This window comes from Drosophila bipectinata, chromosome 2L (assembly GCF_030179905.1).
Source record: "Drosophila bipectinata strain 14024-0381.07 chromosome 2L, DbipHiC1v2, whole genome shotgun sequence".
Taxonomy (NCBI): domain Eukaryota; kingdom Metazoa; phylum Arthropoda; class Insecta; order Diptera; family Drosophilidae; genus Drosophila; species Drosophila bipectinata.
In genome coordinates this window covers 3,528,869-3,556,081 of record NC_091736.1, presented here as the reverse complement: position 1 = coordinate 3,556,081, position 27,213 = coordinate 3,528,869, and the positions used below count along the sequence as shown (strand labels likewise).

Here is a 27,213-nt window from a genome sequence, read left to right as displayed (position 1 = left end):
TTTTCGGGAAATCTATCTATGAATAAGCGCATATATATTGTGTAGATACAGATTGATTATTGAAGAAACCAAAAAACCAATTATTGCAGAAAGAAATCAATTAAGAAACAGGATTTACTTTAAATAATATCCGGTATGGGTTTTTTTATTTATTTTGCATCTGCTCTCTTTCCCGGTTTTCCAGGTCGATTCGTCTTGTTTTTCGCTGGCATAACTGGTTACCAAATAAACAATCTGCAAGTTGCACAAAAAGCTAAAGCATTTCTCCACCGCGCACGTGCGGGATCCACCAGATCGGTGGCTGCGGCGTCTTTGTGATTTTTCCGGCGTTTTTTCGGAGAGCTCGTTTAGTGTGCTGCCATGCTCGGAAGCAATCGGTCGGGCTTTTCTTCTCTCTCTTGAAAAGATTCTTTATCTCGGGAAACGTGCGCCGTATATGTAAATTTCTCGCTGATATTTTGTTTATCCAAAAACAAAAAGGGGGGGGAAAAAAAATTACTTAAAAGAATAATAATTGAATGGCAACTGTGGTGAATGCGTCGGGTGCTCTGTTGGGAAGAAAATTAATTTTGGATACAACTCGCTTAGCACATTGTATTGCGCTAGAAGTAATCCCAGTGCATATTCCCCCAATTGCGAAATCGTTTGTTTATATTGGGAATTTCTGTATTTGATTTTCAACCTGTTGTACGCGAAAGTTTGAAAGTGAATGCCTCGACGAGAATCATAACCAACCTATATAATATTAAAGAAAAATGTGAAAGAATACATACGCAACGGGAGGAAAATATTTTGAAAAATGAAATCAGAAAAGTGAAATCGTTGGAGAGTTAAAACGAGAAGCCGGCGCCATCGTGAACGTTAGCAAACATCATTAAATTCTGGCTATATGCTTCGCTTTTATTGGCCATTATGAAGCAGTTGTTCAATATAATACACTGTGATCATTTAAATGGGCATGTACGCTCTATTTATGATAATTTAAATACAGATGTTTGTGGCATTGACCATGTGAGACTCGTCTTGGCGTGTTTAAAAATCATTCATCTACTTTGTTGCTGTATATTTGTTTCTATCAAGTACAAAAAGTAAGTTTCCATTTAATTAAGTTTATTTTTTTGCTTAGAAAAGTGAGAAAGAATCACACACTTAGTCACAAAACAGGTAGTTCAGAAAAAGCTGAATTGACACATTTTTAAACTAAAATTAAAGCGAATTTAAGTTTATTTTGTTCGTGTTGCATATACAAGTATATACTACAAGTACAAACATGTGTCTGTATTGTTTACAATCAGTTTGCTCTCTTGGCAGAACGATTTTTCTTCTTAAATCGCGTAAAGCATGTGCTAAAATAGGGTCAGATGTAATTCGCTTCGGATTAGCTCTGTTGGTTGTGGCTTAATGGGATCATCGTTAGATATTACACATCCAGTTCACTCCTTCTACAAAAACGAGAAATTACTTATGCCCCAGCCACATCCGTGTATAAGCAAATGGGCACATTTGTTTAAATTTAGCGCATTGCGTTTGTAGAAAATACGAATATTGGAGTGATGACGGGGAGCTGGAGTATTTTACTTATACGATGCTATATTTTGGATATATTATTTTGCCTGAAAATATTTTTAAACATATGTGTAGGTGATTTATTTATTAAAGTTTTTCGTGAAGATGAAATATTTAATTTATGCAGATTTAAAGAGAATCGATCGAGAGAATCGGATGAAAATTGCGGAAGATATGGCCATCGCAGGGGGTCCCATATGGAAATCCTGGATTTCGGAAGGGGCCATCAGGAAAGTATGAAAAATATGGATCAGAAATTTGGATCTCAGGTTTTGATGCAGATTTAAAGAGAATCGATCTACAAATCATTTGGGGTATTCCTTTTTGGAATCGGATGAAAATTGCGGAAGATATGGCCATCGCAGGGGATCGCATACGGAAATACTGGATTTCGCAAGGGGGTCCATCAGAAAAATATGAAAAATATGGATCAAAAAGTTTAATCTCAGGGTTTGATGCAGATTTATGGAGAATCGATCTACAAATCATTTGGTGCTTTCCTTTCTAGAATCGGATGAAAATTGCGGAAGATATGGCCATCGCAGGGGGTCGCATACGGAAATCCTGGATTTCACAAGGGGGTCCATCAGGAAAATATGAAAAATATGGATAAAAAATTTTAATCTCAGGTTTTGATGCAGATTTAAAGAGAATCGATTTACAAATCATTTGGGGTATTCCTTTTTGGAATCGGATGAAAATTGCGGAAGATATGGCCATCGCAGCGGGTCCCATATGAAAATCCTGGATTTCGGAAGGGGGTCCATCAGGAAAATATGAAAAATGTGGATCAACAATTTTGATCTCAGGTTTTGATGCAGATTTAAAGAGAATCGTTCTACAAATCATTTGGGGTATTCCTTTTTGGAATCGGATGAAAATTGCGGAAGATATGGCCATCGCAGAGAGTCCCATATGGATATCCTGGATTTCACAAGGGGGTCCATCAGGAAAATATGAAAAATATGGATAAAAAATTTTAATCTCAGGTTTTGATGCAGATTTATAGAGAATCGATCTACAAATCATTTGGGGTATTCCTTTTTGGAATCGGATGAAAATTGCGGAAGATATGGCCATCGCAGAGGGTCCCATATGGATATGCTGGATTTCGGAAGGGGGTCCATCAGGAAAATATGAAAAATGTGGATCAAAAATTTGGATCTCAGGTTTTGATGCAGATTTAAAGAGAATCGTTCTACAAATCATTTGGGGTATTCCTTTTTGGAATCGGATGAAAATTGCGGAAGATATGGCCATCGCAGCGGGTCCCATATGAAAATCCTGGATTTCGGAAGGGGGTCCATCAGGAAAATATGAAAAATGTGGATCAAAAATTTGGATCTCAGGGTTTGATGCAGATTTATAGAGAATCGATCTACAAATCATTTGGGGTATTCCTTTTTGGAATCGGATGAAAATTGCGGAAGATATGGCCATCGCAGCGGGTCCCATATGAAAATCCTGGATTTCGGAAGGGGGTCCATCAGGAAAATATGAAAAATGTGGATCAAAAATTTTGATCTCAGGTTTTGATGCAGATTTAAAGAGAATCGTTCTACAAATCATTTGGGGTATTCCTTTTTGGAATCGGATGAAAATTGCGGAAGATATGGCCATCGCAGAGAGTCCCATATGAAAATCCTGGATTTCGGAAGGGGGTCCATCAGGAAAATATGAAAAATGTGGATCAAAAATTTGGATCTCAGGTTTTGATGCAGATTTATAGAGAATCGATCTACAAATCATTTGGGGTATTCCTTTTTGGAATCGGATGAAAATTGCGGAAGATATGGCCATCGCAGCGGGTCCCATATGAAAATCCTGGATTTCGGAAGGGGGTCCATCAGGAAAATATGAAAAATGTGGATCAAAAATTTGGATCTCAGGTTTTGATGCAGATTTATAGAGAATCGATCTACAAATCATTTGGGGTATTCCTTTTTGGAATCGGATGAAAACTGCGGAAGATATGGCCATCGCAGCGGGTCCCATATGAAAATCCTGGATTTCGGAAGGGGGTCCATCAGGAAAATATGAAAAATATGGATCAAAAATTTGGATCTCAGGTTTTGATGCAGATTTAAAGAGAATCGATCTACAAATCATTTGGGGTATTCCTTTTTGGAATCGGATGAAAATTGCGGAAGATATGGCCATCGCAGCGGGTCCCATATGAAAATCCTGGATTTCGGAAGGGTCCATCAGGAAAATATGAAAAATGTGGATCAAAAATTTGGATCTCAGGTTTTGATGCAGATTTAAAGAGAATCGATCTACAAATCATTTGGGGTATTCCTTTTTGGAATCGGATGAAAATTGCGGAAGATATGGCCATCGCAGCGGGTCCCATATGGATATCCTGGATTTCGGAAGGGGGTCCATCAGGAAAATATGAAAAATGTGGATCAAAAATTTGCATTTCAGGTTTTGATGCAGATTTAAAGAGAATCGTTCTACAAATCATTTGGGGTATTCCTTTCTAGAATCGGATCCAAATAAGCAATGTTTTGGTTATCGAAAAAAATAAAACCCAATATTTTCACTTCTTCAGCGTGCAACACTAATAAAACTTTATAATTACATTAACAAATCTGACCTTTCACTTTACATATCGAAAAACCACTTAAAAGCCAATAATTGATATCCGGAATTGAAGTGCATAGGCCATTGAGAGTCTTCGGTATCCCGCAGCGAAATAGAAACAAAAACACAAACCATTCTGGATTCGAAAAATACCGCGTCGCGTGCCAAAGTAGTCTCTGAATGAATGGAATCTCAATTGCATCTACACGTGACTTTGTGCCAAGGGTGCATTCAAATATAAATAAATATTCAAGGCCCGATACACGAAATCAATATCATTAGGAAGAACTCTTAATTATAGAAACGTGAACGTATGCCTGATGGCTCTTAAATTTTTATTATACATGCATATTTTATGAAGTGGATTTTACCGTAGCTGTTGGATTTGAATTGGGGAGGATTTTTAGATATAATCTTTTATCATATTAATATTTAGATATTCCAGAAATAAATGCTTTATTCATATTCCTGTCTCCTCATCACAGGTGCCACAAAACATTACTATTATTCCACAATGGACGAGCTGCTGTTTCGTTGATCCTTTTGGCAGCAAATAGTTTAGAATTCGCCCGGACCCTGCTGCCCTATCATAGTGTCCCCCAGCTTAACCTACTTTTTGATTCCAATCCCCGTGAGCAGAACTTTTTGATTGTAATAGGGTCTGGAGAAATATGGAATGCAATTCTATCAACGCTCTTGACTCTAATGCTAATGCTGTATCATCGTGTTGTGGAGCGCAAAAAGGCGACAGGTGGGTCAGGTGTTTATTGTGTATTTTTCTCCCTCAAATTTTCATATTTTCCAGTGTTTTTATATGCAAGTACTGCCGTCGAGATATTGACATTTGTTCTGCGAACCAATGAGCTGTCTGAGTTGGTGTACTACGAGGATTTGTGGGAGCTCCAGACGTGCCTTGTGGCCATTTCAGCCACGTGTATGCTCGTCTTGGCCTCCTTAGACGGTTATACCATCTACAAAGAGGTAAGTGAAAATCTATTCTCTAGAAATAATCTAATGTAGTATTTTTCTCCTATTTTTTATTTACTTTAAAAGACATTTTCTTCTTAAGGCTTAATCTTTAAAGTTCACCTTTTTTAATACCAAAACAAAATCCAACCCAGTGGACATAATCGTTGGTCAACATCCTAATGTGATTTGCATGTTTAAACTTTAATTGAGGCTAAGCTGAGATTTTAGGCTTAATGCCTGTTTATTTGACGTGTGTTTTATTTATTTCTTTTTGGCTTGGCCGCAGGACAGTTGCAATAAAAATAAACCAACAAGAAAATAAAGATTAAAAAATCATTTCTTCTGTGTTGACTTTACAGCAATACCATGACGACTATATGGACGATTATGAGAGAATCGGCTATAAGCATTCTCTGGCCACATTTTATTCAAAATCCTGCTTTTGGTGGCTAACCCCCCTACTGTGGTTGGGCTACAAAGAGCCACTGGAACTGGAGGATTTGGGGCAAATGAAATTGGAGGATAGTGCTAGGTCGCATTACGACCACTTTTTGTATATCTACACGGAGAAGGCAGTGGGTGTTTTATATGAGAAATGGTATAATGATAAAAAAATGTTAATTAAAACATTTTCATTACAGAAAAAGTCAAACACCTCGCCGTCCTTATGGTACTGCTATTTAAAAAACAGTTGGCAAATGTTTGCCTTGGGGGGCATTTTAAAACTGGCTGGGGATTTATTCTCCCTGATTGGTCCAATTGCCATACAGAAAATCGTTCAATATATCGAAGAGCTTTATGCCAGGACTACGATGCCCGATTCGGTCAATAATGAGCCCGCCCAACTTACCACTACCTCCGGTGTAAGCACAGATTTTGATGAGGTTTTCGGCACCAATATTGGACAAGTGAGAATTTACTGTAGAACTTGGTCGGATCTGTTGGCGAATGGCTGGTGCATCGCTTGGCTGGTTCTGCTGACCGCATTCACACAGGGCGCCTTGTCGCAGGCTTCCACGCACATCCTCAATATGACCGGCATCAGGATAAAAACATCCCTACGGGGTCTAATTTATAGAAAAAGTTTGCTTTTAAATGCGGGCGGTGGAGGCTGCGGTGCCAGCGAATCCAACACTGAGTGTCCTTCTGGTTCTGCGGCTGAGAAACCAAAAAATGCCGAAGCCAAGGATAGTATAGAGGGTGAGTTATATGTCTATCTAAAAAGGATTCGTTAATAACTTTATAATTTCCAGATTCAAATAACCTTAATGACATTGGAAGCATCACCAACCATATGACGGAGGATGCACAAAACATCATGGAATTTTTCTTGATCATCCATTATGCCTGGGCCATTCCCTTCAAGGTTCGTATCCAGGATGGGCCAGCTATTTAATAGTCTAATCGTTTTTCTAAAATTTATGAGCAACTTGTGTGCCACTTGAGTGTCGTTTGATGTTCGAAGCCAACAAGAAGCTAATTTATGGCGTTTACTGACTGAGATAGCCTTGACTTGGATACTACAAGTGTTTTTAATATGTTTTATAATCACCAGGCAATAAATTTGATTTCATATAAATGTGAATGGTTTTTCGAACCTTTTTTTGATTTTATTCAGAATTTATGTAGTTCTTATTGGCCTAGAAACTTTAGCTTTAGAAGTGAAAATAAATAATCTATAATTTATACATCTTTATTTCTAGATAATTGTAGTTATCTACTTGTTATATTTGAATTTGGGAATCAGTGCCGTTATTGGCTCTATTGTTTGTATTCTGATCATTACACCTCTGCAATTTATAATTGGAAATGCAATGTCTAAAAATGCCGAGGTTATTGCAGTAAGTAATTGAATCAAAAATGTATATTTTTATATGGAATATATTATAGAATGATATGTATTCTTCTAGAAATATACAGATGAGCGTTTAAAGAAAATACACGACACCCTGGTTGGCATCAAAGTCATAAAACTGAATGCCTGGGACGAGGTCTTCCTAAAAAAGATTCAAGTGGCCCGCTCGAAAGAGCTCAAGTATCTCAACAAAGATGCTACATTCTGGACCTTGATGGGTATGTTTTTCAAAAATGATTATTTAATCCATGATTAATATTATCATATCCTAACAGCTGTTCTTACCCACATTGCAACCGTTTTGATTACTTTCGTAACCCTGGGCGTCTACGTGTGGTTATCCCGAGGAGAGTCCTTCGATTTAAACCCCAGCAGGCTCTTTTCGTCCCTGGCACTGTTCCAGCAGATGACGGTTCCCCTGCTGATATTTCCCATTACAGTGCCCATCATTATAGCAGCCAGAGTGTCCACACGACGACTGGAGCGTTTCCTTCGATCCAGCGAGATCCAGAAGCAGTTCGAGGGGATCCGGAATATGGCCAGGATATTGAGCAAGAGCGACGCCTCCCTGGACATGTATGAGACCCAGGAGAAGTCCAACCTGACAATGCGTACGGCCCAGGCGGAGAACCGACTAAATGAGAAGCGACTGGCCCAACAATGGCGGAATCCTGAGCCCCCAACGGAGGAGAAATCCGTGCCAGCCACATCCACCACCCCATTGTTGCAGCAAAACGAGGAGCAGGCCGGTGCCGACCTTTCTTCATCCTCCTCTCAAGAGTTGCGGCACAACAAACTGGTCCAGCAGCGACGGGAGCTTCTCCGAAATACCCCGTACGTGGCAATCCGACCAAAGATGCGCGCTGGCGGGGGCAGTGTGGTGGAGAAGCCCGTGGAATTCTCGGTGATCCGGGCCAGAAACACGGACAGCTGGCGACGGGACTCTCTTCTGCTGAAAATGCCCGATGACATCGCGGTCTCCATCAACGATGGACTCTTCACATGGCAGCCCCAGAGCCAGATGCCGGTGGTGCAGTTGCATGTGGCAGGGATTGTGGTGCCAAAGGGGAAGCTCACCATCGTTGTGGGCAAGAACGGGAGTGGCAAGACCTCGCTATTGTCTGCTCTTCTCATGGAGATGCCTCTATTGGCAGGGAATATGTTTTGGCACAAGTGAGTAACATTTTAGGGATTAATTTTTAGAGCAGAGTACCATGGAGCTTTAATCCTGGCCCGAAGCAACAACTCCCTTTTTATGTTGATTTTCCTATTTTAGTTTAAAAAACATTTTCATATCAAAAGCTGGTTTTTGTTCTTAGGAGTACCTTGGAGGCACATGCCTCTGGCCAAGATTAAGCACGTTTTCTCGTGTGTCAACATGGGTGGAGCCCATCCAGCACATCCAGGACATCCCCAGCCCACTCCTGATGTAAATTTGTTTAGCTATTTATGTGCTCATTTTCAGTTCTGCGAACAGAAGTAGTTGCCTCGCCCATGGCCCCAAGTAGGATAACTTTGTTTGCCCATTTATCACATTTAATTGCATAATTTTCACCTATTTTTTGGTATGCAGATTACCTCCGGGCCATTTGAAGTATATACAGCTTATTTTAGAACTAGCTTCTGGCTTCTAAATCCTAGTCTCTGACTTCTGTTTGTATTGATTTTATTGTGGGGAGGAACTACTAAAACCACAAGTATCTTGGAGTTTTTTTTGGTTCTTAAAACCAGATTTATTTTTTACGATTGACCAGCTAACCCAGTTTCCTATCCTATCCCTGATATAGCCACCGGCTGGCAGGTGGAATAGTTCTGAACTTGCATTGTTGCAGCGGAATGGAGGAGGAATTCGCCGCAGTCATTCAACATATTTTAACAGTCGTTTCAATGCACGCCACGTGATTCGGTAATTTATCACAAAATGCCTGTGTGTACGTTGTTAATTTTATTGCACATAAAATAAAAATGACTGCGAAGTCTGTGGAGCAGACTCCACAAGTAAGAAGGGGGCGTGATGGGCGCGGGCATGGGCATATACATACTACAAATGCATTTAACAAGTGGAAATCGCGGAGCAGAAACCAAGTCTGTGCCACTGCAGTGCCCCAAACCCGCAAGCCCCATGGCGAAACCCTACCAAACCAATCCGATCCTATGCCCTTTGCTTCTATTGCTTTCCTCCTGCGGGACTGCCAGGCAGGACTGCCTGCTCCATTTCCATTTCCATGGCTTGGCAAACGGCAAATGTGCAATAATTTCAATTACTGTAATAAATGTCTATGTTAGTTCGAGTACGGGTTTCTTTTTTTTTTCCTTCCTGCTGTGGTATCTTCAAGGCTTGCAAATTTATGTACGTACAGTCTAGCAAGCATTAAATAGGAATCCTTGAAAGGATTGCAAGATATTTACATTGCAAGGTTAAAAAAAAATTAAATTTTTGAATGTTTACTTCCAGAACCTGTACCATATCGTATGTCTCGCAACATCCTTGGCTTTTGAATGACACCATACGGGAGAATATACTTTTCGGCGAGTCCTTTCGGCCAAACAGGTATAATTTTGTGATAGAAGCCTGTGCCCTCAAGCTGGACATCGAACTTATGCCGCGTGGCGACTTTACAATAATCGGAGAACGGGGAATCAACATGTCGGGGGGACAAAGGCAACGAATCGCCATTGCCCGGGCTTTATACTCCTCGGCTAATGTCGTCATAATGGTAAGGATGTCATCAAAACTGTCAGCAATGACTCAAGAAATCGATAAGCCATATGAGCTGATAGTAAAGTTCCCTGCCGGTTGTAAAAATTTTGTTACATTGTGGCATGGTTGGCCAAAAATAGCAAAAATTTTGATTACGGTAGTTGGATAGTTAAGAGTTTAGTTATGAGTCAAGGTCTGGCTTCAAATCAGACAAAATTTCTACATCACATAACTATTCTTTAAAGATCAAGTCAAATTTGATTATTCTCTCGACCCTTCGCTAGTTTACTCCGTATATGTATTTATATTTTCCCCAAAATGTCGTTCGATCAAAAGGAGATTTTCAGTTTAATGTACAAGCTGGCCCGGCTCATCGTCCCGGATACCCGAGTCGAATATGATGCCCAGGGAGCGATCCATATCCCCCTGGACCGCATGTACGGACCACTCACCATGAGATCCTTGATGAAATTTCCGATTGGCGGAACCGAAGAACGTATGCCTGTACGAGAAGACCTTTTTAAAAATATATAGATAGATATTTATTAAAAAATCTGAAACAAACCCACAGCGTTCGGTTATTAGAGCCATGGGAATGGTGAAGAAAGCCGCCGCCGAGTCGAACAAGGCCAATGGCATGGAGGAGCGTCTGTGCGATGCCATATCCCAGGCCTGTGATGAAGTCATCTCCGGAAAACTGTACGACGAGGAGCACTTTCCGCTGGTGATTTGGCAGTCTGGCTCGGGAGATCACACCAATGGCAATGTGAACGAGGTGATCGCTAACGGAGCCATCAAGATCCTGGGCGGCCTGATGGGAACGAAGGATCCAGTGGATCCCATTGAGCACGTGAATATGGGGCAGAGCGACCACGACACCTTCAGCACGGCAGTTCGTGTGGCCGTGGCCATGGACTTGCAGGAGAAGCTCTATCCGTCCTTGAGGCTGTTCGGCGAGATGTTGCGGAAAAAATCAGAGGATTGGAAGGACATCATCAAGATCGGACGCACCCATCTGATGGACGCGGTGCCTCTGACCCTGGGCCAGGAGTTCAGTGGATACCATCAGCAGATATTTAATGGAAAATCCCGCCTGGACGACTCTCTTTCTAGATTGTATAAGCTCCCCATTGGAGGCACCTTTGTGGGCACGGGTTACAGTACCGTGAAGGGATTCAACAACATGTGCGCCAAGCGGATTGCCGAGCTAAGCTTCCTGCCGTTTGAGTCATCCCCCAACTGCTTCGAGTCGATGTCCACCTGCGATGCCCTGGTGGAGCTTCACGGGGAACTCAACACCATTGCTGTCAGTACGATGAAAATAGCGAATGACATTCGATTCCTGGGATCTGGGCCGCGATGTGGTCTGGGCGAGCTGATGCTGCCGGAGAACGAGCCGGGCAGCTCGATCATGCCCGGCAAGGTGAATCCCACCCAGTGCGAGGCCATGACCATGATCTGTGCCCAGATCATGGGAAACCAAGCAGCTATTAACATTGGCGGCTTATCTGGACACTTTCAACTGAATACCTTTTTACCCATGATCGTCTCGAATGTCCTGCGTTCTATCACACTCCTGGGCGATGGCATCACTTCCTTCTGTGAGAACTGCCTGAAGGGTGCCGAGCCGAACAAACCAAAGATTACCTCCACCATGAAGGGCTCCCTGATGCTGGTCACTGCCCTGAGTCCACACATTGGATATGACAGGGCCGCCGCTATTGCGATGGCAGCCCACCAGAACGGCACCACTTTGCTGAAGGAGTGTCAAAACGCTGGAATCGAGAAACAGGACTATGAGAGTTGGATCAATCCAGAGAAAATGTTGGCTCCCGAATAGGTGGAATCTTCTTATTAAATTTGTGTTAGAAGGGAAATTATCAATAAAGTTATTCTATTTAGTATCTTATTTTACTAAGAAAGTGATTATTATGATAACTCTTTCCAGGATGACCCTTTAGCTTCTCTGGACAATGAGGTGGGTGATCACATTTTCGAGCACTGTATACGCCAGATGTTACAAAAGTCCAACAGGACCTTTATCCTAGTGACTCAGCAATTGCATCGCATTAAGGAGGCAGAATATGTAAGTTTTAAGGTTTTTAGAAAGGTTTTTAAAAAAGGAGTTTTTAGTATATATATGTACATATTTTAATTTATTTAATAGTTAATTGTTATGAAAAATGGAAAAGTGGAAGCCTGTGGTAGCTATTCGGATATCGAACTGATGCATCCAAAGATAACCGCCAAATGGACTTCAATCCTGGCAATAGGCAAGGCCAAGAGGGAATATGTTACACAAAGGTAGATATTTTATTAGAACTTAAAGCTAAAATTTAAATAAAATTTATAAAATATAACTTATATCTAGTTCTGTTGAACGAACGGCTTGTGAGCGCTGGAAGTTGCTGAAGAATGTCAGCAAACTGGGCTTGCAACGCTCTATATCGGTGACCATGGATCCGGGTGGAGGATGTAATGCAGATACCATTGACGGCAGTGGATGTATTTCTGTGGCCAATATGCCCCCAAATATTGTCCAAGAGGAGGAGGAGGATGATCATATATCTGCTGTAAGTAAGCTGTACCAAAATAATATAAATAGTTCTTTTTAAAGACCATTTCTTAGTCCTATTCCATTGGACCCTGTGGCAGTTTTAGTCTTCAAAGAAAAAGATCCAGTATTTACGGATCTCGGCACTTGATGTATGATGTTCCTCTGCCCATCGATGAGTGCCAGAACGATGATGTTATCTTGCGACCTCGTCGGAAGCACACTCTTACCAGGAGGGGCAGCCGTACCACCAATTCGTGGCATCGCCTGAGCGGACTGAGTACCCTTACCGCCACTTCCGCCTCCAGTTCCAATAGCGGAGATGTCCTCAATCGCAACGCCCTGGCAACTAGTTGTAGTAGCTACGCGGAAAGCAGTGCCGATGGCAGTGACCTGGCCCCCATAGTACCTTCAGAGCCCCGCGTCCAGTCCTGGCAGCCCCCACAGAGCGTTCATCATCAGCCCCTGGCCCGAAACGCCTCATCCCCGCCCGCCATTGAGGCACCTGTTAAAGTCATAGAGCCCCATGATGGACGAGGCTCGGAGAACGCGGAAGATCCCTTGGATGATCAAGAGCGAGGAGGCTTTCAGCAGTTCCTGCGAAGAATGTCCATGCGGCGTTCCAACAAACCAAAGAACCATCATCATCCTCTGAGCGCCACCAATTCTATATTGTGAGTAGGCCTAGTTGAAGGATTAAAGATCTTTATATTATTTATTACACTTTAAGGAGCATTTCTGAAGAGTCTCCTCCCATTGTCCATTTCGCCGCCATTGATCTGAGCTCTCCGCGTGGAATTTCCCAACAAGATGGCCAGAAATCCAAATGCGACTTGGCCGAAACGTCTTCCGACGAAAAGCCCAAGAAAAGTAAGTTGTGTCCTTTCAGATTTTGTTGGTAAGAGAATTATGATTTTGTAATTTAACGATTTTAATGAAAATTGACTTTTCCTAACGACACGGAAATGCTGGTTATGCCCTGCAATCAATTATAATGAATATTGATTAGCCAAAAGCTGCAAACAGGATGCATGCAATATATTGGCATATTTCTGCAGACTCTCCTCCTCCTGTCTATATCCTTTGGGGCTCCTGCTGCTCCTTATAGTTCGACTGCATCCTGGATGCACGCGTATGTAGCTTAAAACTTAAATCAACTTTGATTTCAAAAGTTTGGAGCTCCCGAGCGGTAACTCAAAGAGACAGTTTATTCGAAGGGCGCGCCCAAAGTTGGCAAGGCAGAAAACTTTTGGCTTAACTTGATGCATTGATCTATCAATATTTGGCTGATAAGTCAGCGAGTTTCCAGCGCTAAACTTTCGATTTAATCAGTGCTGCAAGTGTCACTCCATCCGATGATGGCAAAGACTCCTTTCCCCGGGCCATGGAATAAGGTTGAAAGAGAACTTTTCTTTCAATTAGTTTGACGGTGCAACTAGTTAACCGCTACCTAGAAATTATTAATGCGTTCTTAAGGGATTTGTGAGAGAGTTTAGGGCCTTCAAAGGATAAAAGGAGTTAAAGAAGTTCAACTAACTAGTTTGTAAAAGGTTTTCAAGCTAGAAGAGATTAAGGCAAGATAATTAAATCTTTTTAGCATTCAATCCACCTAAATATATCCTCTTAAAACATCCTTTTTTATATTCCTTTCTCTACCCAAATAAAGGTGTAAATATTGACTCAAAGGAAACCACAATAAATTGCGCTGACAATTGTGAATCAGGCTCGAACAAAGAATCGGAGGCAAACGTGACATCGTTGCCTTTACCGGAAAATGCTGAAGGACACGTGACGCCGGCAGGTGGCAGCCATGAGCCAGGACGACCTGCAATTGATACCGAACGCAAATATGGAAAAATATCGGACGACATATATCTAATGTATATACGAGCCGCCGGTCTACCCATAATCACCGTCTTTTTTATCACGGCACTAATTTGGCAGTGTTTGCGTGTCTACACGGACGTTTGGCTACGGCACTGGAGCGATGTCCATGTCGGTGGCAAAACTCCACCAGATGGATCGCCGGATGGCAGGACGATGGTTGGCCCCATTGTGGCTGTAGAGACGGTGACGGAGGTGCACGAAGTCACGTACTATTTTCGCATGTATGCTGCAATTTCGTGTGTTTGCATTATAATGGCCATGGTATCAACACCGGCAGGACAATGGGCCGGCTGTAATGCCCGTCGTAATTTGCACGATAAGCTGCTGCAAACGATTTTGCATAAAACGTTGCATTTTTTCCAAGTGACACCGCTCGGACGCATCGTGAATCGTTTCAGCAACGATATGGCCGTCATTGATAAGGTGAGATTTGTTATTTCTGTTATCCGTTTGTCGGTTTTAGCCATCAGTTGGCCCCCACGCCCCTACTTGCTCCCCTTAACAAAACTTTTTGTTGCGCAATGAAATACGGATTCCTGTAGGAATCTTTGATTAAGATTGTATGGTGATAGGCACGCGTTGCCAACGCTATTTCATCCCTACAGTCCTTGACCTATGTTCATAAAAAAAAAAAAAAAAATACTCTTCATTGTCCATAATTCTCCTGCTTTTTTGTCAACAGAAAATCGCCGCCACCGGCCAGCGATTGTTGCAATTGACTTTGCTTTGTCTATCTGCCATTCTGATAAATGTCACGATTACTCCGTGGTTTCTGGTCCTTACACTTCCCATCTGTGGGGCCTACTATGTGGTGCAGAAGTTCTACAGGTGCTCCGCAAGGTAAGTAACTGGAATCTTTGATTAAGACTTAATAATAATCTTTTGTATTCAAGAATTTCACATTTATTCTTAGGATAAGATAAGATGTTATCAGTCATTAACTTCAGACTCTTAACTTTTCAGATTACTTTTACTTTTTCTTAATTTTTTGTTTTTTGACTTTAAAAAGCTTTTGGTTACAAAGTCTTATTATGAATTTAAAAAGGACTGCAAGCAAGTAAATAAATAACACTATCAAGAAATATATGTCGATATTGTGGGCAGCTATAAAGCTCATGTGGACGAGAGGACTTTGCATGTGAGGAGCTCCCCGATGTCGCAGGACATACTCAGTCCAATAAATCACGGTTTCCTTTGCCGACAGAGGTCTGTCACGGTAAAGCTCAGAAAAGGCCTTGACATTGTTGGTGAAAGATGGATCCTCTAGAATCCTAACGATGCTGCTTCTGAAATTCTCCTCATTCAATTCTGAAGAAACTAAAGTAAGCCCGTATCCGGATTTCTCTAAAGATTCTGCATTTCCAGGCTGATCGCCAAAAAATGGAATAGCCAGCATTGGTTTCCCATGATATTGCGACTCGGCAGTGCCCCCCTTTCCGGCATGGGTTATAAAAAGTTTAATACTCGGATGTGCTAGGATATCGTCTTGTGGCAGCCACTTGGAGTAGAGAATATTCTTTGATGTTCCTGGGGTATTCTTCAGATCATCCCACTTCCAAATCACTCGCTGGGGAAGGTTAGAAAGAACTCTGAACATACTCTGAACCATATTAGGAGTGAGATGGGTTCCTTTTATGTTGGAACCGAGACTTAAAAGAATAGCACCTTCGGTGGCATTTTGCAGAAACTCTGCCATATTCGAAGGGAGGGGATCTGGCTGGTCTTTAATTTGAATCCCACCAATCTCAACGACAGCTGGGACATTGGGTCGGATGGGTCCATCGCTGAGAGCATAAGAGTTAAAGAACATTAGCGTTATATTTTTGGAGAGATCATCATACTCAGGCATTGAAGGATCATCTCCAAACAGCGATCTGAAAGGGAATACTTTTTAATAATCTTTGGAAAAACGAGTTTATTATTAATAGATACCTGTAGCGCTGTCTGTTGCGATGTTCTACTAATTTTATAACTGCACTATGACCCCAACTTAAGAGCACTTCCTTCAGTCTCTGGCCAAAGGACATGACCTTGCCCTTCTCCACAGAGTTCAACATGCCCGGCGCTGAGGACAAGGAACTGGGGTTGCCGACAATAGAGGCAATGAACTCCAGAGGCTGTTGGGGAAAGGCGGCGATGACGGGCACCTTCAACTTATGGGCGATTCCTAACTGGAAATCGTTCTGTAGATATCCAGTGATTACCAAATCAAACTTGTTGTCCTTGTTTTCATAAAGTGCCTTGACCTGCGGATCTCTTAGGGCGTTTTCCATTATCCGTAAAAGTGAACTGAAGAACTTTGGAGTATTAAGAAAAGAGGCCAGCAAGCCCTTGCTAGCCGAGGCGGCTACTTCCCCCGACTACTTCGTTCAGCTGCTGTTCGTCCTCTTGGGAAGGAGGCACTTGAATAACCGTGAAGTCCTTGTGCTTAACTGGCGGATCGTAAAGCGTTACGACCGTCAAGTTATGGCCTCTTTCGGCCAGGACCTTGGCCACCGACAGATGTACAATGGTGTGAGAGGCCATGGGTACCGTAAAGATTCCCAGGATATTGGCACATTGTCCGGAAGATAATATACTCAGTAGAGCAATTATAATAGAGAGCACTCCCGAAAATAATCGCATGTTGGCTAAGGGAGGTTCTGTCTTCTACTAAATGGTTAATACAAAACCCATTTAATATATGTACTAAACTCTATAAATTTTGTTTCTTATCAAAAAACGTATATGCGGAACGAAGCTGATAAGTGTTATCAGCTTGATAAGCAAACTTTTGAATGATAAATAATCACTTAAATACAAAGGGTTCTTAACAACTAACCCTAACCTTCCTCAAAAAGTATACCATTTAAATAAAACCAACTATAATTTTTATTTGACCATTTTATTATATTTTTATGGTTCTATATTTTTTATTTTTGCTTCAAAATAATCTTATCAAGACCGCTGCTGGTGACCAGGCTCCGTCACAAGCTGTCTGGCGATTTTTTCTGATTAGTGATATCAGTCTATCACTTATGTTCTTATCAGTTGAATAGAAATTTGTTACGAGATTCCCACGCTTATCAGTAGAACAGCAAGTCATTGTGATTTTTAAATTATATTATTTAAGAAAATGTGTTACAAAACTAGCCTATTTCCTCTTGATTTTTGGTTTCTTAGCGTTACTGATTTTTCTTATGCAAAGCTTGAATACAAATTTAGTTAATACGACGACAATAGAGAGTATAAGTATTAAAATAATGTAGATATCTATATTGTGGTAAGCTATAAAGCTCATGTGGACCACAGGACTCTGTAGATGAGGAGCTCCTCGATGTCGCAAAACGTACTCAGTCCAGTAAATCACAGTTTCTTGAGCCGTCAGAGGTCTGTCTCGGTAGAGGTCCGAAAAAGCCTTAACGTTGTTGGTGAAAGAGGGATCCTCTAGAATCCTGACGATGCTGCTTCGGAAATTCTCCTCATTCAAGTCCAAAGAAGATAAACTTAGTCCGTAACCGGATTTCACCAAAACGCCTGCATTTCCTGGCTGGTCGCCAAAAAAGGGAATAGCCAACATGGGCTTACCATGATATTGGGATTCGGAAGTGCCTCCTTTTCCAGCGTGGGTTATAAATAGTTTGATATTCGGGTGAGCTAGGATATCGTCTTGTGGCAGCCACTTGGAATAGAGAATGTTGTCTGATGTTCCTGGGGTATTCTTTAGATCATCCCACTTCCAAATCACTCGCTGGGGAAGATTAGAGAGAACTTTAAACATGCTCTGAACCATTTCTGGAGTGAGATGAGATCCTTTTAAATTAGACCCGAGGCTTAACAGGATAGCTCCTTTGGTCGCATTCCCTAGAAACTCTGCCATATTCAGAGGCAGAAGATCGGGTTTGTTTTTTATTTGAATCCCACCAATCTCAACGACAGCTGGAACATTGGGTCGAATGGGTCCCTCACTCAATGCATGCGAGTTGAAGAACATCAGTGATATGTTCTTTGAGAGATCCTCGTAGGCGGTCATTGAAGGATCATCCCCATACAGAGATCTAAAGGACTTAATTCTCAGAATTGGATGTCTAAATATAAAATTATTAACTTCTCACCTGTAGATTTTGCTATTATTCCAGTCGTACTGCGCCAGCCAAATCCTTTGCAGCCAGCTGATAGTTTGCGTGTGGAATCTTTGGGAAAAGGACATAACTTGGCCCTTTTCCACGGCGGTCAATATGCCTGGAACATGGGACAGCGACCTGGGATTACCCACCATGTTGGCCATGAACTCCACAGGTTGCTGGGAGAAGGAGATAATTACGGGAACTTTAAGTTTCTGGGCCAGGCCCAGCTGGAAGTTGTTCATGAAGTATCCTGCAATGACCAGGTCGAAATGGTTGTCCTTGTTCTCATAAAGATCCACCACACGCGGATCCCGCAAGGCGCTGGTCATTATCCGGGAGTTAACATCAAAAAACTTTGGCATGTTAAGAAGTTGAGAGAGCACTCCGCCGTCTATCTTGGCCATGTTGACGAGTGCCTCGTTGAGGTCTCGTTCTTCGTCCTTGGAGTGTGGCACTCGGATAATGTTAAAGTTCTTGTGCTTGATCGGAGGTTCAATTGAGGTTATGATCGTCAAGTTATGTCCCCTTTCCGCCAGGACCTTTGCCAGGGACATGTGCACAATGACATGTGATGGCTGGGGCACGGTAAAGATTCCCAGGATATTTGCACTTTCCGCAGATCCTAGGAATACTAAGAGGCCCAACACGAGCACCCAATTTCCCGAAAATCGAATCATATTGGCAACTTTCCGATTCAACTTTCCGAAGACGACTAATCCAATCGCCACGAACCATTCTTTATAAGAGAATTCTTATCAGGTTATGTTTATTATCAGGCTTAGGGCTAACTGATTACAAAACTGTTGAAAAAGAAAAGTAAGTATTACGGGGAGCTTTTCACTCATAGATCTAATCAAGTTGCCTATTGTAGAAAGTTAAAGGTTAAAAGTCAAAAAACTGGTGTACAATTTAATTTATTTTTAAAGAAAGTCTTTTACAAAATGTGAATAATTTGATTTTTTATGTATTATTGTCCTGACAAATAAAAAAATGTTTCTCGGAACAGATTGGACTCGATGTAATGCTAAGATGTCCATACTTTGTAAGGCTAGCGCAGGGAATATTTTGTTCATTTTTATTAATTCCGATCCAGTATTCCATTGACCTTAAATTCGGAAATATAGGCTTGATTTCCTCCTTGGTTTCGAAAGTTAACAGAGTACGATTCTTCAACTGACAAGATTTAAAGGCTTCCTGCCATGTTACTTCTATTTTATCCTCAAAATATATAGTTTTTGATCCGAGCTTCTGGTAAGTTGTTTCTGTTACACGTTCATTTTCGATGTTTTTCTCAAACTTTATTTTTGATAAGCAGCTTTTGATAAGGTTTTCCAAATTATCAATTTTCTCTTCAAGTTTTTTTTGAGAACTCAGAAAGGATGATAGTTTGCTATCAATGGCCTCTATTTGGCTTTGAAGGTCCCCCTCGTTGTGGTTCCACTTCCTATGATTGGCTTCCACATATCGAAGCATTGGATGTAGGGCCTTGAAGCAAAAGGAGCTGCACTGAACATTCGGATCCTCCCATAGACTATCGTCACTTTCAACTGCACAATCCTCCGCAGAAACTATAATTAATTGTATGGTGAACAGGAAAGTGAGAGCTAGCTTGTACATTTTTAAAATCTTTCCGAAAATGACTTGTTCACAGCACAGAGAGTTGATTTTAAATGTTTTTATTTTTAAAACGTACAAATGAACTGATAAGTTGGTTTAATAATGGTGCGACCTGCGTTGATAAGGTTTTTCTTGAAATAAAATCAGACAGTTTGTTTTTAATTTATTGAACAAATTTGCTATTAATATTGTTAATTGCCTGTGATTTTTTATAAAATATGTTTATATTAAAGATTACTACAAAATTCTCTACTTATTTCTAAAAATTCGTAAAGTCCTACTGCTTCTTATGCTTTTTAATTGTTTTTGGTTTCGAGGCTATACTTTTGATAACAAATTTGAAACCTAATCTTATTAAAAGTACAATGGCACCTAAAATTACAAAAATCAAGGCATACACGTCCAAATTATTGGCGGCTATGGAGTTCATGTGCACCAAAGGGCTCTGCAGGTGGGCAGCTCCATGATGACGGATGACATACTCCGTCCAGTAAATCAGAGATTCCCGAGCAGTTATTGGCCGATCACGATAGAGGGAGGAGTAAGAGGACACTTTTTCAGTGTACTGGGGATTTGTCAATATATCCTGGATAGCCTCGAGGAAGGGTTGCTCTTCCAGGGTGAGGAGACTCTGGGTTAGACCGAAACCCTTTTGGACCATGGCGATCGCATTACCCGGCTGGTCTCCAAAAATCGGAAGTGCCAGCATTGGTTTCCCGTGATAAGCCGCCTCGGTAATGCCACCCTTGCCGGCGTGATTTATAAACAGTTTGGTGTTTGGATGAGCCAGGACATCGTCCTGTGGCAGCCACTTGGAGTAAAGAATGTTTTCCGACTTGCCAGGGGTCTTGTCCAGGTCCTCCCACTTCCAGATGACCCGCTGCTTCAGCTTGGACAGGACATTGAACATTTTCTTGACCGTCTCCGGCTTGACATGGCTGCTCTTAACATTAGAACCGAGACTCAAGAGAATGGCTCCATCTGTGGCGTTGCCCAGAAAACTGGCCAAGTCCTTTGGAAGCGGATCTGGCTTATCCTTGATGTGTATGCCACCAATTTCAATGGCCGCCGGGACGAGAGGCTTGATAGGTCCTTCACTCGGTCCATGGGAAGCAAAGAAAATCAGTGAAACATTCTTGACCATGTCCTGGAACGGAGGAATCAAAGGATCATCGGCAAAAAGTTCGCTAAAAATCAAAATTTTAAATAAATTTTAAAAAATCTTTGACTTATCTAGGGATCTACTCACTTGTAAAAGTCTATATTCCGCCTTTCAGAAAGGTAATTAAAAAGCTTGAAAAATTGGCCGTAGAAGAAGTTTGTCAGTCGTTGGCGGAAGGATGAGGCTTGACCCTTTTCTCCTGCGTCCTTGTCGGCAGATAAAAACGATCCTTCCAGGGGATTGCCAATCAGCGGACCTATCATCTGATTTGGGGGCATCAGAGCCACAAGCACAATGGGAGCTTTCACTTTTCTGGCGAATCCCAGTTGGTATTCATTCATGAAATAGCCGGCTATGACAAGGTCGAACTTATTGCCATTGTTGAGGTACAAATCGCGGACACGTGGATCCTTTAGAGCGTTCACCATTTTCCTGAACATGAAGCCCGTGCGTTTCAACATCCCAAACAAGGATATTATAATATTGCTGTTGTCGTTCTTGGACATTGATCCAATTATTTCACTGTGCCGCTGGGCATCCTCCGAACTAAGTGGCACCTGGATTAGATTAATGTCCTTGTGGGTGACCAACGGCTTAAGGACCGTAACCACAGTCACATTGTGTCCCCTTTCGGCCAGGATCTTGGCCGTGGACATTTGTATAATCAAATGCGAGGGACTTAGGCTCGTAAAGAGGCCCAGTATATTGGCACTTTGAATTCTATTCATCGGCCCTGTGAAGGCCAAAACCAAAATTAAGAGCCGACACGGATTGGCAGCCATGGTGACGAGCCGGCAGTTGAAACTAAACTGAATAAACATTTCTTTCCCTCAGAACCTTATAATTGTGGTAACCCCCAAACAATTGGAAAAACCTTTGTAGACTCACGTAATGATAACACTTGTCTTATCGCTTTCAAAAGTATTGTTTAATCTGCGAGGCCCAGAAGAGATAGTGGCTTTTATTTATCATCTGATTATTGGCAGCGTACTATTGCCACTTACTATTTAATCTCAATTTTTTTTTTTCAGAGAGCTCCAGCGCATTGAAAATGCCACCAATTCCCCAGTCATATCTCATTTGGCCGAGACCATCCAAGGGGTAACTACTATTCGAGCATATAATCAACAGACTCGTTTCACGGAAATTCTATTCAAACGTCTGGAGGCAAACACAATTGCATTTGCTTTATTAAATACCAGCCATCGATGGTTGGGCATATCCCTGGTAAAGTATCCTTTCTTATCCTATATTCTTGAGCTTAAAATTAAGTGAATTAGATACTAAATCTGAGTGACTAATATTTAGTTTTTCCATAAAACACAAGACACTCGCTCTCTCTCCTTTTAGTTAATCAGTCTTTTTCTTTCGTTTTAATGTATTCCATCCGGCAGGACTATTTGGGTGGCTGCATTGTTTTTGTGGCCACTGTGACGGCCCTGGCAACGGCGAGTCTCAGTTGCAGCAACTACAGAATGCGGCATGACAGCGAGGCAACCGAAACTTATGCTGTCAATAAAAGCCCGCCAGACTCCGCCGCCACCGGCTCTGCGCCTGTCTCCTCCACGGAACTGAATCCCACACCGTCGCTGGTGGGACTGGCCATAAACTACACGTTGTTGGTGCCGATTTACCTTAATTGGGTTGTAAAACTTTTGGCTGATATGGAGATGTATGCGGGCTCCGTAGAACGCATCGCCCACTATGCCCTGGATGCGGACGAGGATAAGGATCTGGGGACGCTCGAAGGCGAAGAAGATGTGAGAGCTGAAGTCGATAGGTCGTCCTTGTCCACGTCGATGTCGACTGCCGGTGACAAAGTTTACCCAGGCGCAACGACAGCTGCCGGTGATGTTGATGAAGATGGAACTGGAACTGCGGCAGGAGCCAGAGCAGGAGCAGGAGCAGGAGCTGGACCAGTGGCAGGAGGAAATAACGGGACAGGAGGGGCTGAAGCAAATGCTGATAAATTAAATGCAGGCAATGCAACTGGCGACAGCGACGGCAATCACTTAAACTTCCCCTTAAACTTCCCCACGGCGACAGCTGGCGACGCCGACAAGGTGGAACAGGCGACGACAAAGACGTCGGTGATTAAAGATAAGCAACTGCCGCCGCAGGACAAGGACGAGAAGGTCGTCCTGCCAAATGAGCCGGCCAGGAAGCTTGAACGCTGTACGTATTCACCTTTTTTGGCCACTGGCTCGGGGCGTTTAGCATGCATCATTGAATTTCCATTTTTCAAGGATGTAATTACCAAAGGATTATCAGGGTGTGAACTTATAGATCAATGGAAATTATCTTTTAAACTTGTCCTTTTTGAGGGTTTTGGTTGTGTAATTATAAACTATTCAGAAACTATAATCCTAGTAACAATTAAAAAAATCATTTCGTATTCAAGTTGTACCACGAGTCGTATGAGTAATTTATATGAAAATGTTACTTATAAGACTAGTGGTGCAGGTGAAAAATCCCCAAAAATATAAAACTATCTTTTCAAATTTAAGTTAAAATGTATAAATTAAATTTAAGGTCTATACATTCCTTAAAAATGCCAAATATACATTCCTTATCGCATAATCTAACTTTTGTTCAACACCAAGAAGCATACCTTACCATTTCTTTCACCTTTACCCTTTAAACTGTCAGGCCCAAATAAGAGATAAATATTTTCTTTTTTTTAGACCAAAGTGTACCAATTTCTTGGCCCCAGAGGGGCGACATCAATTTTGATAATGTCAGTCTGCGGTACGAAGGACAGGAGGAAAATGTCATCAGCAACCTAACATTGAAAATTCCTGCAGGCCAGCGGGTGAGTACAAAACATACTCGAATTTCAGTTTTCAATTTCGATTGAAATGCACCGAAATCTAAGCAGTAAGCAAAATAACACAACAATTGATTCTCTCGCCAAATAGAGAGTGTATTTCATCCACAAACTAGCCATAGCCGCAGAGTATTTGCCTAAAATACTAGAAACTCAAATATTATATGGCATATGTTGGCAAATATTGATTGGGGTTGAAATTAAATAGTCAACACACTAAAAATATAATCGTTTGGGGTCAACCCAGTTTTATAGTCAATTTATATTTAACAATAAATAAAAGCATGAAAAAATAAAATCACAAACCTTGTACTCTTGCCAAAAACTTTATAGAAAAAGAAGAAATTAAAACATATTTTTATAAAAAGTTTTCAATAAAAATGTAATTTTGTTATACCATTTTTTTTGAGTCATCAATTCCTTGATTTGCAAAAAAAACTTTTCTAAATTAGAGTGTTAAAATATGATGCGATAATAAATCATAAAATTCGAAAAGTCTGATATACTAACTGTAGCTGTTAAAACTGCCATGGCGTTTAATAGGTTTTAATTGTCCTGAGCTGGTGATTATATGCCCTACATATATATATATATATTTTGATTGATGATTGTTTATAGAAATTGCCGGCACCTGGCCATTTAATTTAATGGCCAAATAAAATGACCATTTTTATTATAATGTTAATTTCCCATTCAGATTTTACACAAAAAAATTCTTTAATAATTTTCTGTGCAATTTTTATGAAATATTCAATAGATTGGGATTTGTGGTCGAACGGGTAGCGGCAAATCATCCTTGGGCCTGTCCTTATTCGGAGTCCTGCAAACGACCAGAGGCCACATCTACATTGATGATGTGGATATCAAACGAATCCGACCGGACGAGCTGCGAACCAGATTGTCGATTATACCGCAGGATGTGCATTTGTTCAATGCAACCATACGTGAAAATCTAGATCCACATGGTTACTTCCAGGACCTGCAGTTGTGGAATTGCCTGGAGCTGGCGCAGCTGAAGGAGTTCGTCAACGGCCACCTACCTCTCGGCCTGGGTGAGTTTGGTTCGGTTTTTTGGTTTTCGTTTGGGTTTCTGCTGTCGTTTGGAATAAACAACCACTTGAAGTGGCTTTTTGCTGTCCTTGGGATCAGCATTTGCCCTATGAAAAAATAATGGAAGTCAGCTTGATATCTTATTCCATTTTATCCGACTTGTCAGAGGGGGGTAAGACTTTTGCTTTTTTTCTGGGAGGCGATGCATATTGGGTGCTTTTCCGCGTTCGATTGAATAATATGTTAAATATTCAGTTCAAGCTGACAAGAAGATGTTGAACATTGCTAACTTTTGAAGGTTTTAAAGTGAGTGGGAAGGTAATTTTTAAAATGGTATTGTTTTCCAATTCCCTTCTATTGAAGTGAAAAATTGCAAGAACAGTAAATAGAAACAAAACCCCAAATAACTTACATTTTTTTCCAGATACCGTGCTTTGTGATGGGGGCATTAACCTGAGCGCAGGACACAGACAACTGCTCTGCCTGGCACGTGCCATTTTGCGCGGATCCGCCTGTCTGGTTCTCGACGAAGCAACAAGTACCCTGGACAGCTCCACGGAAAATGCACTCCTGAAGGCAGCCGACCAGGCCTTCCAAGGGCGCACCATCATAACAATCGCCGTGAGTTTACTTTTAATCCTCTCTAGTACGGCTATATTTTGGCTATTATCCTTCGCTCCCCAGCACCGCCTGTCCACCATTCTGGACTATGACAGATTGATTGTCCTGGATCAGGGACGGATAATCGAGGATGGAAATCCTAGGGAGCTGCAACAGTTGCCGGGATCTGTTTTCAATAATTTACTGCAGAAGGGCTCGGATAAGTGGTAGAATTTTTTTTGTGCCTTATACTTATTTATTGAAAGAAATGTTTAAAATATTTTGTAGAATTAACGATTCAGCTGAATTTATTGTAAAGTATATATTTTTGTAAAGTATTTATTCCCTTATACTATTTTGTACTAGTCTTAAATGGAATATATTTTTTATTATTTGTTTAATGTATGTGATCTGAACAGCATTTTGTACTAGTCCAAAATATGCATGTATTTATTTTCTAAAACGACTTTCCATATATTGTATTTTAGTTTGAAATAAATCAGAATAACTGGTTACAATCGAGTTTAATTTTATTCAAGTAACAAAAGTAACAGCCAATTAGGATTCAGACAGGCACAGTGGCTACTTCTGCACTCGAAATTTGAATGAATATTCAGGGAATATAGTCCAGCTGGGAACTAGGACTCTCCGTCCTGCTAAGGATAGATGGAGCACAAAAATATTGCGAAATAAATTGATTGTTAAATGGTTCTAGCCATCGGCATTGGTAATGTTTGGGGTAGAAAGTGGAAAGTGGAAAGCAGGCAGGCAGGCAGGCAGGCTCACTTTGTATGTATATTTCAAGTAGTTCGTTCGCTGGGGCAATTAAACTCAATTGACGATGAGGAGCTTGCATTGTTAAGTAGGTTTTTTGGTGGGGGAGAACGTTTTTATATTTTTTGCCCAGTAAGCGGCTTTGATTTCAAGGGATTTCCAATGCAGATCGATAGCTAATTGGCACCCTTTCTAAATGATATGCAAAATATGTACCAAGAAGTTTTCAGTTTCTGTTCGCTTTAAGGGTTATTCAAGATTCTATTTTATGTGGAGAAATTAGACTATTTTATGTATGCAGCTCCATGCCTCCAAGGTTAATGCTTTTCGTCTGTCTAATTAATTTGTGCGTGCCTGGAAATGTTTGTATAATATGTATCTACTAACAACGAAAAGTGATTTATCTTCTTGGCAAATCAAAATCAAAGTCTTTGTAGTCTGATAAGTAGTTCAGCTTTCGAGTAAGGATGTTCATTGTAGGTCCTTTCATTCTTGTGGCATAAATGCGCTGAACTGAACTGCAACATTTTATGACGTCTCCATACGAATTTTCGATCGCCTTCGGCTTGCCTTGGCCAATGTTGTGGCTTGTTTTTTTTATTTTTATTAAATTCTACTTGGAGTAGGACCTCATGGTTTTAGCCGCACTTGGATTTGGCACGCATGAGCGCTTAGCCAGTTCCTTTGACGCTGTCTGTCGCTATAACAAAAGAAATCTGTCAAATTCAAACGCTCGTAAATGTCTTACGCAGAGCCAGCCAACCAACCAACCATCCCAGCCAAGCCAAGCCATCCAGCATTCCAGCCAGCCGGCCAGGCATCTTGGCCCTGATGTTTTGTAACTGTTTACCCCGTCACTTATTGCTTTTTTTTGTACTTTCTATTCCGCCATCCACATAAAATAAAAACGTCCTCATACTCCTGCTACATGAAGCCATGTCGGCTAATCGTATTGTATT

The 27,213-nt window shown here is 41.3% G+C and overlaps 5 protein-coding genes across 6 annotated transcripts; 2 read left to right on the top strand and 3 right to left on the bottom strand.

Moving 5' to 3' along the window:
• The first annotated feature begins 301 nt into the window (after positions 1 to 301).
• Sur (Sulfonylurea receptor) lies at positions 302 to 25,935 on the top strand. 2 transcript variants are annotated; one of them, XM_070277577.1, is made up of 23 exons: positions 306 to 1,088; positions 4,638 to 4,903; positions 4,958 to 5,133; positions 5,481 to 5,696; positions 5,763 to 6,321; positions 6,375 to 6,487; positions 6,825 to 6,962; positions 7,032 to 7,194; positions 7,252 to 8,149; positions 9,432 to 9,693; positions 11,626 to 11,763; positions 11,845 to 11,981; positions 12,049 to 12,250; positions 12,307 to 12,905; positions 12,962 to 13,101; positions 13,898 to 14,541; positions 14,801 to 14,958; positions 22,035 to 22,230; positions 22,398 to 23,178; positions 23,688 to 23,815; positions 24,588 to 24,882; positions 25,305 to 25,501; positions 25,565 to 25,935. In XM_070277577.1, exons 1-23 carry the CDS (start codon positions 913 to 915, stop codon positions 25,709 to 25,711), a joined length of 6,729 nt encoding a protein of 2,242 aa, XP_070133678.1. In that variant the 5' UTR covers positions 306 to 912; the 3' UTR covers positions 25,712 to 25,935. The 2 variants fall into 2 exon arrangements, with proteins under 2 accessions (XP_070133679.1, XP_070133678.1); XM_070277578.1 differs by lacking the exons at positions 22,398 to 23,178; positions 23,688 to 23,815; positions 24,588 to 24,882; positions 25,305 to 25,501; positions 25,565 to 25,935 and having other exon boundaries at positions 302 to 1,088; positions 22,037 to 22,176.
• Fum4 (Fumarase 4) lies at positions 9,929 to 11,586 on the top strand. The gene is made up of 2 exons (XM_017240088.3): positions 9,929 to 10,181; positions 10,249 to 11,586. The coding sequence occupies exons 1-2, from the start codon at positions 9,996 to 9,998 to the stop codon at positions 11,515 to 11,517; spliced, it is 1,455 nt and encodes a 484-aa protein (XP_017095577.2). The 5' UTR covers positions 9,929 to 9,995; the 3' UTR covers positions 11,518 to 11,586.
• Positions 14,999 to 16,450, bottom strand: LOC138925914 (UDP-glycosyltransferase UGT5-like). The gene is made up of 2 exons (XM_070277579.1): positions 16,051 to 16,450; positions 14,999 to 15,992 (listed from the first exon to the last, which is right to left on the bottom strand). The coding sequence occupies exons 1-2, from the start codon at positions 16,389 to 16,391 to the stop codon at positions 15,089 to 15,091; spliced, it is 1,245 nt and encodes a 414-aa protein (XP_070133680.1). The 5' UTR covers positions 16,392 to 16,450; the 3' UTR covers positions 14,999 to 15,088.
• LOC138925714 (UDP-glycosyltransferase UGT5-like) lies at positions 17,204 to 18,901 on the bottom strand. Its single transcript, XM_070276835.1, has 2 exons — positions 18,213 to 18,901; positions 17,204 to 18,155 (listed from the first exon to the last, which is right to left on the bottom strand). Exons 1-2 carry the CDS (start codon positions 18,899 to 18,901, stop codon positions 17,252 to 17,254), a joined length of 1,593 nt encoding a protein of 530 aa, XP_070132936.1. The 3' UTR covers positions 17,204 to 17,251.
• On the bottom strand, positions 20,087 to 21,795 carry LOC108124425 (UDP-glycosyltransferase UGT5-like). The gene is made up of 2 exons (XM_017240084.3): positions 21,091 to 21,795; positions 20,087 to 21,028 (listed from the first exon to the last, which is right to left on the bottom strand). The coding sequence occupies exons 1-2, from the start codon at positions 21,783 to 21,785 to the stop codon at positions 20,119 to 20,121; spliced, it is 1,605 nt and encodes a 534-aa protein (XP_017095573.2). The 5' UTR covers positions 21,786 to 21,795; the 3' UTR covers positions 20,087 to 20,118.
• Positions 25,936 to 27,213: the final 1,278 nt, after the last annotated feature.